At 45.9% G+C, this 12,477-nt stretch overlaps 1 protein-coding gene across 2 annotated transcripts in view; it reads left to right on the top strand.

Moving 5' to 3' along the window:
* The window catches only part of LOC125462696 (sodium-coupled monocarboxylate transporter 1-like), an 84,178-nt gene that overhangs the window by 11,051 nt on the left and 60,650 nt on the right, over positions 1–12,477 (top strand). For both annotated transcript variants that reach the window (XM_059653227.1, XM_059653228.1), the window contains 4 exons: positions 578–643; positions 1,027–1,078; positions 2,738–2,805; positions 9,535–9,689. In XM_059653227.1, coding sequence (XP_059509210.1) covers positions 578–643; positions 1,027–1,078; positions 2,738–2,805; positions 9,535–9,689 — 341 coding nt within the window. The remainder of the gene's footprint in view (positions 1–577; positions 644–1,026; positions 1,079–2,737; positions 2,806–9,534; positions 9,690–12,477) is intronic.

Here is a 12,477-nt window from a genome sequence, read left to right as displayed (position 1 = left end):
TTTCCAAAGAAGGGCTCACAGATTTACAGAGTTGGTCATTGATGTCTATGATTCCATTGATTCAGCTGGTGTAAAGATTTTATTTCTCTTCCCCTGAATAACAACAGCAACCTGGCATGGTCACTCAATACAAACACAATTGTCAAAAAGGATATTCTTCAGGGCCTTAGTTTTCTGCTCCTTCCTGACCTTCATGATTAAGCTTCCTTCTCCTGTGAATTGAGATTCTTTACTTCCTGACAGAACGGTGAGTGCAGTGTTTGATGTGAGATATGCGCGAGTCTGCAGTACCGTCATCAGTTCATCTCTGCTTTCTCCATTAGGCTGGCAAACAGTAAAGCCAGGAGTAAGCTCACCCATTAGTGAGTAGATTTGAAGGGAAGACTCTTCGGTAACATGAATCAGTACTTTGTTGTATTTGACAGGGGAAGGAAATCTGCTCCAGATTTTGTTCTCTCTAATGAAGCTACAATATGTAAGAATTAAAAAATAACCAAATGGCGTTAACTTTCCTGGATTACTTGAGGAACCATTGCCAATATAAGTTACTCATCACTGACTGTTTTCCCCCCTCCAGTATTTACAAATGAGGTACAACAAAATAGTTCGGTACATTGGGACCAGTTTCTTCATCATTCAAACTGTAAGTATCAAGTCTTCCACTGCACTTAAAGTCTAAATATTTCCGAGATATTTGAGTTTTATGACATTCGTTAGTGATGAAAAAAACAGCTAAGGTTACAAAGCTGCTTGTCTTTTACTAATAACCTGTTGGTACTGTCTAGGTTCATTCACAAGGACCAATCATTTGCTTAAGATACCAAGAGACACATAATTTGAATTAGCCTCTTACAGTGAGAAACTAAAGAGAAAATTGTTTTTTTTTAATTCAGTTCCCTTACCCGCAGCACTGAGCCCGAAGGGTAAGCTTGAGAGACCTCACTAATTTCATCAACCAGGTGAAGTTATTCATTTAATATCAGACATGGTTCTGCTCAAGATTATTGGTTAATGATCTTTTAACAGGTGCTGTACACTGGGATTGTCATTTATGCCCCAGCATTAGCGTTGAATCAGGGTATGTATAAATTAACATTCCTTACACATCTATTAACCAATAACTGTACAGTCAAGCCCCAAAAATAATTGCTCTGAGAAGAAACATCTTATCTCCCTGTGATCTATCTTAATCAGCTACTTTCACTATGAGGAATATGGTGGTTAGAGTAGGAAGGGGCTTTTATGGTATAGGAGGCTTGGGTTCAAGTCCCACCCATTCCACATGTGTGTAATAATATTTCTGAACAGGTTAATAGGGCACGTATCTAGTTATTGGAGGCACTGATGTGCTGCTGTGATGCCATGGCATGTGTGTTTTTGTGGACCAGGAAGCCTCGGTTCAATTCCTGACTGCTCCAGAGGTGTGTCATAACAGATGTGTACAGGTTCATTAGAAAATATCAATTTAGAGGCTGGACTGAAGGGTTCTTGTGGTGTAGCAGCAGCATCTCTCCCGTTGACTAGGAGGCCTGGGTTCAAGTCCCACCTACCCCAGAGGTATGTAACACCATGTCTGAACAGATTATTTAAAAAAGATCTAGTTAGAGAAGGGACTGAAGAATTTATAAGGGAAAGCATAAAGCCTCAACAAATCCCATCAAGTGACAATGACCAGTTGTCCATTCTAGAATGTTGAATCTCCTGATCGATATTCATTTCATAAAGTCTCAAATGCTAGATGTTGGTTCCTTCTTGCCAGCATATCCCATTGCCTGGTATTGTGCGTCATTTTTTCCGGTGGGAGGATGCAGTGTTAAGTGGTTGCTGTAGTCTCCAGCTCCTGGTGTGCATGAGGAAGCAAAGACTTAGGACGGGAAATTTCAATATGCTGATATGGCAAAATTAGCATAAGTGATGCCAAATTATTTTGCTTGTTATCTTTATGTAAATTATTTTGCATGCTATGGTGACTCATTGGTTGACACTGCTACCTCACAGTACCAGGGACCCTGGTTTGATTCCAGCCCCAGGTGACTGTGGAGTTTCTCCCCGTATCCGAATGAATTTCCACTCGGTGATCTGGTTTCCTCCCATAGTCCAAAGATGGATTGGCCATGCTAAATGATCTAATATTGTCCAAGGATGTGCAGGTCAGGTGAATTACCCATGATAGATGTGGGGTTACAGCTATAGGGTGGTGGGCTAGGTCTGGGTGGGATGCTGTTCATCTAGTTGGTGCAGACTTGATGGGCTGAATGGCCTCTTTCTGCCCTGTAGGGACTCTGTGATTCAACGGTTGTTAATCATATCCAAATTGGATTGCAAAGCGATATTTCTTTGTAATAACACGAGCAATTGACATTCCTTCACACTCCCCAATGAAATAAAATTCTGCCTCATTCAGGTCTGTGCCTTTCTGTCCAGGATGTTTTAACTTTGCTTTCAATATTTCTCTCAACTCTCCCTATCATTCTGTTACCATCCATCTCTCTGTATCACTAATATAAAGATAAAAACAGGGAAACGATATTGTTTTCCTGTCAGCTCACTCATCTTCATTTCTTTCTTTAAAGGCCCTCTACCATTCTCTCTGTCTCTGGCATAACCATTAATTCATTCCTTCTTTTGGAACTAAATGTCATTTCTAAGGTAATTTACAGTTTTATAAGTTACCGTATTACAGTATGAAAGAAAATTCATTTTTGTCATAAATTGGATTAACTCTTACTTTTATCAGTAACTGGATTTGATCTCTGGGGTGTACTCGTTGCAACTGGTCTTGTCTGCACCTTATACTGTACTGTGGTAAGTTTAATCTGGTTCTATTTATATTTGTGTGGAAAGAAATACATTTCGCTGTATTTATAAAAGCTTTTGCATCAAGACAGAGGTCCGGAAAATGTGTAAATCGAAGTGTGGGAGATGGGGATCCTGAAGCAGATGATTTGGTACAGATAGATTCATGTAGGTGTGGCATTATAGATTCCTGCAAATCTGCTATTATCTCTACTGTATAAAATTCCTGATCCCTGCATCCCCGCAAACAAACATGTTATTTCCAACCTCCCTTTCCTCTCTAAAGTCCTTGAATGATATGTTGTCTCCCAATTGCCTGTCCATTTTTCCAACAACTCCATTTGAGTCCCTCCAATCAGGTTTCCACCCCTATCATTGTAACAAAGCTTCTCATTTTTCTTTAGCTTTTCTGCTTGATTAGAGACACTGTATTACTTGTATTGGCTTCTTTTCCTATTCCTGCCCCATTACCTCGAGCGACTCCTAAGAATGTGTGTATGGCATCTTCAATTATTCATCAACAGGGATATCATCCAAGATCAAGAATTCAATTTCAGCAAATTCACTGATAACATCCACTTTTACAACATCATCCCTCTTGAATCCTTCATCTCTGAGTTTTCAGACTGTCTGTCCAATATCCGAAAATGGATTAACATAAACAATTGCACACTGAGGCAACCGAAGATATTTTCTTTGCTCCTGACACAAACAAACTTATTCCTTATACCCAGAGATAATGAGAACTGCGGATGCTGGAGAATCTGAGATAACAAAGTGTAGAGCTGGATGAACACAGCAGGCCAAGCAGCATCTTAGGAGCACAAAAGCTGACGTTTCGGGCCTAGACCCTTCTAGGCCCGAAACGTCAGCTTTTGTGCTCCTAAGGTGCTGCTTGGCCTGCTGTGTTCAGCCAGCTCTACACTTTGTTATTCCTTATACCCAACTGATCTGTTTGTGTGGAATCTTACTGAAGCTGCTCCAGACTGTTTGCAGCTTTGGTGTCACAGTTGATCCCAAAATTAATTTTCAATCATTTATGAGACCATGGATGTAGGAGCAAAGATAGGCCATTCAGCCCATGGAATCTGTTGTGCCATTCAGTGAGATCAAGGCTGATCTGATGATCTTCAACTCCCCTTTCCTGTCTTTTCCCCATAACTTTTGATTCCCTTGATAATTAAACATCTGTCTACCTTAGCCTTGAATATACTTAACCCAGCCTTGACAATTTCTGGTAAAGAATACCAAAAATTCATACCCCCTGAGAGAAGAAATTCTTCCTCATTTCTGTCCTAGATGTGTGACTCCTTACTCTGAGATTATGCCTTCTGTTCTTAGACTTTCCTACAAGGGTCACAAGCTCTCCATATCTACCCTGTCAATTCCCTTAAGGATCTTATATCTTTTAATAAGGTTGCCTCTCATTCTTCTGAATTATAATGAGTATGCAGCCAACTCAACATATCCACATATGACAGTCCCACTATATATGATGTCGGCCAAATGAATCTTCTCTAGACTGCCTCCATTGCCAAATTATCTTTCCATAGATGTGGCACTCTAAACAGTTCACAGTACTCCAGTTCTGGCTTGACTAGTATCTCGTATAGTTTTGCCAATACCTCCTTACGTTTGTACCACATTCCTTTTTAAATAAAGCCAAACATTCCATCTGCCTTCCCAATTAACCACTGAATTCGAATATTAGTTTTTCATGATTCATTGAAGAGGACTCCCAAATTCCTCAGGTGTGTGGCTTTCTACTCTGTTCCTCCATTTAAATAATATTCAGCACTTCTATTTTCCTTGCCAAAACTATGAGATGACTATGCACAGGAACAAAAGAACTACATTATCAGCCTCTCTGTTCCTCTTGTATTTATTTCTTTTTGTCCTTATTTTTCTTTCACTGTTTCAGGAATTTTTTAGCCCCCTTCACTTCATCTTGCTCTATTTTTCTGTTTCTCTGGTCTGAAAGAATCATACCAGACTCAAAAATTCAACTGTGTTTCGCTGTCCACAGATGCTGTCACACCTCCTGAGTTTCTTCAGCATTCTCTGTGTTTGTTTCAGACATGATTTTGATGAATGGTAGGGTACGGTTAAAGAGTCAAATCGTCCACCCCGGTTTCTTATGCCTTTATGTTCTTGTGAATAGAATACCTCTTAATCACTTAGCAGATACTCATCAATTAGCCAGTTTCTTCTTCTATGGCAAAGCAAGAAGAATTCCTGGAGGCTGATAACATTTGTGCAAAAGCAACAAATATCTCTTTGTCTTCCTTTATTTAGGTGCCTGAAGCACATAGCTCCAGCACTCCATTTTAAATATCAATCAATCCCTCTAATCTTCTGTAATCTCCTCCAGCCAAACACCTCTCTGTGATAATAAAATGTGAGGCTGGATGAACACAGCAGGCCTAGCAGCATCTCAGGAGCACAAAAGCTGACGTTTCGGGCCTAGACCCTTCATCAGAGAGGGGGATGGGGTGAGGGTTCTGGAATAAATAGGGAGAGAGGGGGAGGCGGACCGAAGATGGAGAGAAAAGAAGATAGGTGGAGAGAGTATAGTTGGGGAGGTAGGGAGGGGATAGGTCAGTCCAGGGAAGACGGACAGGTCAAGGAGGTGGGATGAGGTTAGTAGGTAGATGGGGGTGCGGCTCGGGGTGGGAGGAAGGGATGGGTGAGAGGAAGAACAGGTTAGGGAGGCAGAGACAGGCTGGACTGGTTTTGGGATGCAGTGGGTGGGGGGGAAGAGCTGGGCTGGTTGTGTGGTGCAGTGGGGGGAGGGGACGAACTGGGCTGGTTTAGGGATGCGGTGGGGGAAGGGGAGATTTTGAAACTGGTGAAGTCCACATTGATACCATTGGGCTGCAGGGTTCCCAAGCGGAATATGAGTTGCTGTTCCTGCAACCTTCGGGTGGCATCATTGTGGCAGTGCAGGAGGCCCATGATGGACATGTCATCTAGAGAATGGGAGGGGGAGTGGAAATGGTTTGCGACTGGGAGGTGCAGTTGTTTGTTGCGAACTGAGCACGGAACCCCGCCCACGGCCGACGGAACCCCGCCCACGGCCGACGGAACCCCGCCCATGGCCGACGACCTCATTGCTCCGCCCACAACCTCCACAGCCAGCAACCCCAGAGAAGACAGCCACACTGAGCCCTGCTGCATCTTCACCATTCCCCCAGACCTCTCACTGACTGAGGACGAACGGTCAGTCCTTAGTAAGGGGCTCACCTTTGTCCCCCTACAACCACACATCAACGAATACCAGTCACGGTTGGACATAGAGCAGTTTTTCCGCCGTCTTCGCCTCCATGCCTACTTCTTCAACCGGGAACCCAACCCTCCTTCCACTGACCCCTTCACCCGCTTCCAACACAAGTCCTCCTCCTGGACACCACCCCCAGGCCTCCTACCCTCCCTCGACCTCTTCATCTCCAACTGCCGTTGAGACATTAACCGCCTCAACCTCTCCACCCCTCTCACCCACTCCAACCTCTCCCCCGCAGAACGGGCAGCCCTCCGCTCCAACCCCAACCTCACCATCAAACCCGCAGACAAGGGTGGCGCAGTGGTAGTATGGCGCACTGACCTCTACATCGCCGAGGCCAGCCGCCAACTCTCCGACACCACCTCCTACCGCCTCCTCGATCATGACCCCACACCCGAGCACCAAACCATCATCTCCAACACCGTTCACGACCTCATCACCTCAGGGGACCTCCCACCCACAGCCTCCAACCTCATTGTTCCCCAACCCCGCACGGCCCGTTTCTATCTCCTTCCCAAAATCCACAAACCTGCCTGCCCTGGTCGACCCATCGTCTCAGCCTGCTCCTGCCCCACCGAACTCATCTCCACCTATCTGGACTCCATTTTCTCCCCTTTGGCCCAGGAACTCCCCACCTACGTCCGTGACACCACCCACGCCCTCCACCTCTTCCAGGACTTCCAATTCCCTGGCCCCCAACACCTCATATTCACCATGGACGTCCAGTCCCTGTACACCTGCATTCCGCATGGAGATGGCCTCAAGGCCCTCCGCTTCTTCCTGTCCCGCAGGCCCGACCAGTCCCCCTCCACCGACACTCTCATCCGCCTAGCTGAACTTGTCCTCACACTCAACAACTTCTCCTTTGACTCCTCCCACTTCCTACAGACTAAGGGAGAGGCCATGGGCACCCGCATGGGCCCCAGCTATGCATGCCTCTTTGTAGGTTACGTGGAACAGTCCCTCTTCTGCACCTACACAGGCCCCAAACCCCACCTCTTCCTCGGGTACATTGATGACTGTATCGGCACCGCCTCTTGCTCCCCAGAGGAGCTCGAACAGTTCATCCACTTCACCAACACCTTCCACCCCAACCTTCAGTTCACGTGGGCCATCTCCAGCACATCCCTCACCTTCCTGGACCTCTCAGTCTCCATCTCAGGCAACCAGCTTGTAACTGATGTCCATTTCAAGCCCACCGACTCCCACAGCTACCTAGAATACACCTCCTCCCACCCACCCTCCTGCAAAAATTCCATCCCCTATTCCCAATTCCTCCGCCTCCGCCGCATCTGCTCCCACAATAAGACATTCCACTCCCGCACTAAGACATTCCACTCCCGCACATCCCAGATGTCCAAGTTCTTTAAGGACCGCAACTATCCCCCCACAGTGATCGAGAACACCCTTGACCGCGTCTCCCGTATTTCCGGCAACACATCCCTCACACCCTGCCCCCGCCACAACCGCCCAAAGAGGATCCCCCTCGTTCTCACACACCACCCTACTAACCTCCGGATACAACGCATCATCCTCCGACACTTCTGCCATTTACAATCCGACCCCACCACCCAAGACATTTTTTCATCTCCACCCCTGTCTGCTTTCCGGAGAGACCACTCTCTCCGTGACTCCCTTGTTCGCTCCACACTGCCCTCCAACCCCACCACACCCGGCACCTTCCCCTGCAACCGCAGGAAATGCTACACTTGTCCCCACACCTCCTCCCTCACCCCTATCCGAGGCCCCAAGATGACATTCCACATTAAGCAGAGGTTCACCTGCACATCTGCCAATGTGGTATACTGCATCCACTGTACCCGGTGCGGCTTCCTCTACATTGGGGAAACCAAGCAGAGGCTTGGGGACCGCTTTGCAGAACACCTCCGCTCAGTTCGCAACAAACAACTGCACCTCCCAGTCGCAAACCATTTCCACTCCCCCTCCCATTCTCTAGATGACATGTCCATCATGGGCCTCCTGCACTGCCACAATGATGCCACCCGAAGGTTGCAGGAACAGCAACTCATATTCCGCCTGGGAACCCTGCAGCCATATGGTATCAATGTGGACTTCACCAGTTTCAAAATCTCCCCTTCCCCCACCGCATCCCTAAACCAGCCCAGTTCGTCCCCTCCCCCCACTGCACCACACAACCAGCCCAGCTCTTCCCCCCCACCCACTGCATCCCAAAACCAGTCCAACCTGTCTGTGCCTCCCTAACCTGTTCTTCCTCTCACCCATCCCTTCCTCCCACCCCAAGCCGCACCCCCATCTACCTACTAACCTCATCCCACCTCCTTGACCTGTCCGTCTTCCCTGGACTGACCTATCCCCTCCCTACCTCCCCAACTATACTCTCTCCACCTATCTTCTTTTCTCTCCATCTTCGGTCCGCCTCCCCCTCTCTCCCTATTTATTCCAGTTCCCTCTCCCCATCCCCCTTTCTGATGAAGGGTCTAGGCCCGAAACGTCAGCTTTTGTGCTCCTGAGATGCTGCTAGGCCTGCCGTGTTCATCCAGCCTCACATTTTATTATCTTGGAATTCTCCAGCATCTGCAGTTCCCATTACCTCTCTGTGATACTTGCATTCCTCTAAATCTGGCCCCTGGCGCACTTCCAAAATTAATCTCGTCCCCCATTGCCTATGCCTTAATTTGCAACTCTGGAATTCCCATCCTAAACACTTCTGCCTCTCTACCTCTCACTCCTCATTATGAACACTCGTTAAGACCTATCCCAGAGCTCAGTTTTTGTGATCTAGCCTCATATCTTTGTAGATATGTGACAATGCTGTCACTTCAAAAGGTTATTTTGTCCTGGATTTTGTTTTGAAGAGAAGTTGTAAGGCAGAGGTGACGAGCAGTCTACCAGAACCACAAGAGTGAACAACTTGTAAGGCCTTGGGTTATTTTTTGACAGCCTGAATGGGTGTGGCCAGGTCTCACAGACCAGACTTTCTGGTTTCTTTTGGCTCTAGTGTCAGAAGCGGTATGTGGTCTCAGAATTGTTGGAAATTTCAGTGAATGATTTCTAGCAGCTTTTTTCCCTGGCATTTCTCTCAATTTTGTTTTCCCTCTGGAATTGGAGAACTGCATGTTAAAATCTCTGACTGAATTTGCCTTTTTGCCAAGAGGTGTGTTTATGGGATATTGCAACAGTTAATTAGTAATGAGTACAGTCTATTATTAGATTAAGTTTTCCGATGGTTAAGTTAATCAAATTTTCTCTTCCTTTTGATTGTATTTTAACTTGTGTTAAAAAAAGTTGTATTTTGTTTAGCATCGAGTATTTTGACCAGTTGCATCACATCTAGAACAGGGACTTCATGTCTATCTATAGAATAAGAAAAACCTAGTGCCTAGACTACCTTCTCAAAATATTTTAAGGGAGTCTGGTCTGATCCATAACACTAGCTTTGTGTCATTATTGTAACATAATGCCTTTTGTGTTTTTAGGGTGGTCTGAAAGCTGTGGTGTGGACTGATGTGTTCCAGTCCACAGTTATGATCATTGGGTTTGCAGCAGTGATAACCCGAGGTGCGGTAATTCATGGAAACTTTGCTCAGGTGCTAAATATTTCGTATCATGGAGGAAGACTCAACTTCTGGGAGTAAGACCCTGACACTTATCTTTGGGGATATGAGAATAAGTTAGCAATGTGGGGAGGATGGCTTTCTCACAGCGATTTGATGAATTTGGAATCAAATTTTGACGTGTTGTATGGCACAGTCACTGTACTAAATGGGACAGACATCAAACAGATCTAGCAGTGCAACACTGGGATTCCATGAAGCAATAAAGACCATCAGCATCGGCAGAATCACATTTTCAACATAATTCATGGCCCAACAGATCCCACACTCAATCATTACCATCAAACCTAGAGAACCCTGGTTTATTAACCTGACTTGATTGGTTATTGTCACGTCTACTGAGATACAGTGAAATGTTTTATTTTGTGTGCAAGAAGGCAGGAGGGCATGCCAGGAACCACACCAGACATACCTAAAAAATGAGGTGTCTGCCAGGTCAAACTACAAAGTAGGGCTACTTACTTGCCCCACAGAATAAGCAGCAAGAGATAAGACAGAGCTAAGCAAGCCCACAACCACCAATCAGATCAAAGTGATGCCGTCTGCCATATCAGGTTGTAAATAGTGGTGGACAAATAAACACCTCACTCAAAGAGGAGGCTCCACAAATGTCTCCGCCTTCAATAATGAGTGAGTGTAGCACATCAGTCCCAGAGATGCGGCAGGACAAATCAACTACTGCCTCATTAGTCTACTCTGATCATCAGTAAAGTACAGAACATGTGATCAATAGTACTATCAAGCAGCATTTGCTTCACAATAAGTTGCTCAGCATTGCTCAGCTTGGAATCCATCAGGGCACTCAGCTCCTGATCTCATCATAGTTTTGAACATAGAACAGTACAGCACAGAACAGGCCCTTCAGCCCACAATGTTGTGCCGACCATTGATCCTCATGTATGCACCCTCAAATTTCTGTGACCATATACATGTCCAGCAGTCTCTTAAATGACCCCAATGACCTTGCTTCCACAACTGCTGCTGGCAACGCATTCCATGCTCTCACAACTCTCTGCGTAAAGAACCTGCCTCTGACATCCCCTCTATACTTTCCACCAACCAGCTTAAAACTATGACCCCTCGTGCTAGCCATTTCTGCCCTGGGAAATAGTCTCTGGCTATCAACTCTATCTATGCCTCTCATTATCTTGTATACCTCAATTAGGTCCCCTCTCCTCCTCCTTTTCTCCAATGAAAAAAGTCTGAGCTCAGTCAACCTCTCTTCATAAGATAAGCCCTCCAGTCCAGGCAGCATCCTGGTAAACCTCCTCTGAACCCTCTCCAAAGCATCCACATCTTTCCTATAATAGGGCGCCCAGAACTGGACGTAGTATTCCAAGTGCGGTCTAACCAAAGTTTTATAGAGCTGCAACAAGATCTCACGACTCTTAAACTCAATCCCCCTGTTAATGAAAGCCAAAACACCATATGCTTTCTTAACAACCCTGTCCACTTGGGTGGCCATTTTAAGGGATCTATGTATCTGCACACCAAGATCCCTCTGTTCCTCTACGCTGCCAAGAATCCTATCCTTAATCCTGTACTCAGCTTTCAAATTCGACCTTCCAAAATGCATCACCTCGCATTTATCCAGGTTGAACTCCATCTGCCACCTCTCAGCCCATCTCTGCATCCTGTCAATGTCCCGCTGCAGCCTACAACAGGCCCCTACACTGTCAACGACACCTCCGACCTTTGTGTCGTCTGCAAACTTGCTGACCCATCCTTCAATCCCCTCGTCCAAGTCATTAATAAAAATTACAAACAGTAGAGGCCGAAGGACAGAGCCCTGTGGAACTCCACTCACCACTGACTTCCAGGCAGAATATTTTCCTTCTACTACCACTCGCTGTCTTCTGTTGGCCAGCCAATTCTGTATCCAGACAGCTAAGTTCCCCTGTATCCCATTCCTCCTGACCTTCTGAATGAGCCTACCATGGGGAACCTTATCAAATGCCTTACTGAAGTCCATATACACGACATCCACAGCTCGACCCTCATCAACTTTTCTAGTCACATCCTCAAAGAACTCGATAACGTTATTAAGGCATGACCTACCCCTCACAAAGCCGTGTTGACTGTATTTGATCAAGCCATGCTCTTCCAGATGGTCAAACATGGCCAAAAGAGTTGTGTTCCAGAGGTGAGGTGAGAGGGATCTTGACATCACATTTAGCCAAGTCTGCTTGAAGGAGCATGGAATGGAAATCTGTGGAAACAATCTACTTGTTGGAATCATATCTGATACAAAAGAAGACAGTTCGGGTAGTGGAGGTCAGACACCTAGGCTCCAGGACATCTCAGGAGTTCCTTAAGGTGGTGTCTTCACCCAACCATGTTCAGTTGCTCATCAATGATCTTCCCTTCGTGATAAGGTCAGAAATGGGGTTGTTCATTGCACAGTGTTCAGCACTAATTCCAACTCATCAGAAACTTAAGTAGCCCATGCTTAAATGCACTAAGATCTGAATAACATTCAGTTGTCAAGTGGCAAGTAACATTCACACCACTCAAGGACTGTCTTGGGCGAGAGAGAATCTAACCATCGCTCCCTAACATTCAGTGACATTATCATCACTGAAATCCCCAGCATCAACATTGTGAGATTACCACTAACCAGAACCTGAACTGGACTAGTCATCTAACTACTGTGGCGGCAAGGCCACATCAGAGGCTAGAAATCTTCCAGCGACTAACTCATTTCTTGACTCCCTAATGCCTATCAACATCTACAAAGCACAGTTCAGGAGTCTGATCGAATACTGCCTACTAGCCTGGTTGAGTGCAGCTCCAACAACATTCAAG

This window comes from Stegostoma tigrinum, chromosome 21 (genome assembly GCF_030684315.1).
Source record: "Stegostoma tigrinum isolate sSteTig4 chromosome 21, sSteTig4.hap1, whole genome shotgun sequence".
In the NCBI taxonomy this organism is placed as follows: Eukaryota; Metazoa; Chordata; class Chondrichthyes; order Orectolobiformes; family Stegostomatidae; genus Stegostoma; species Stegostoma tigrinum.
Note: the sequence above shows the minus strand (reverse complement) of the source record. Positions and strands in the feature narration are given on the sequence as shown.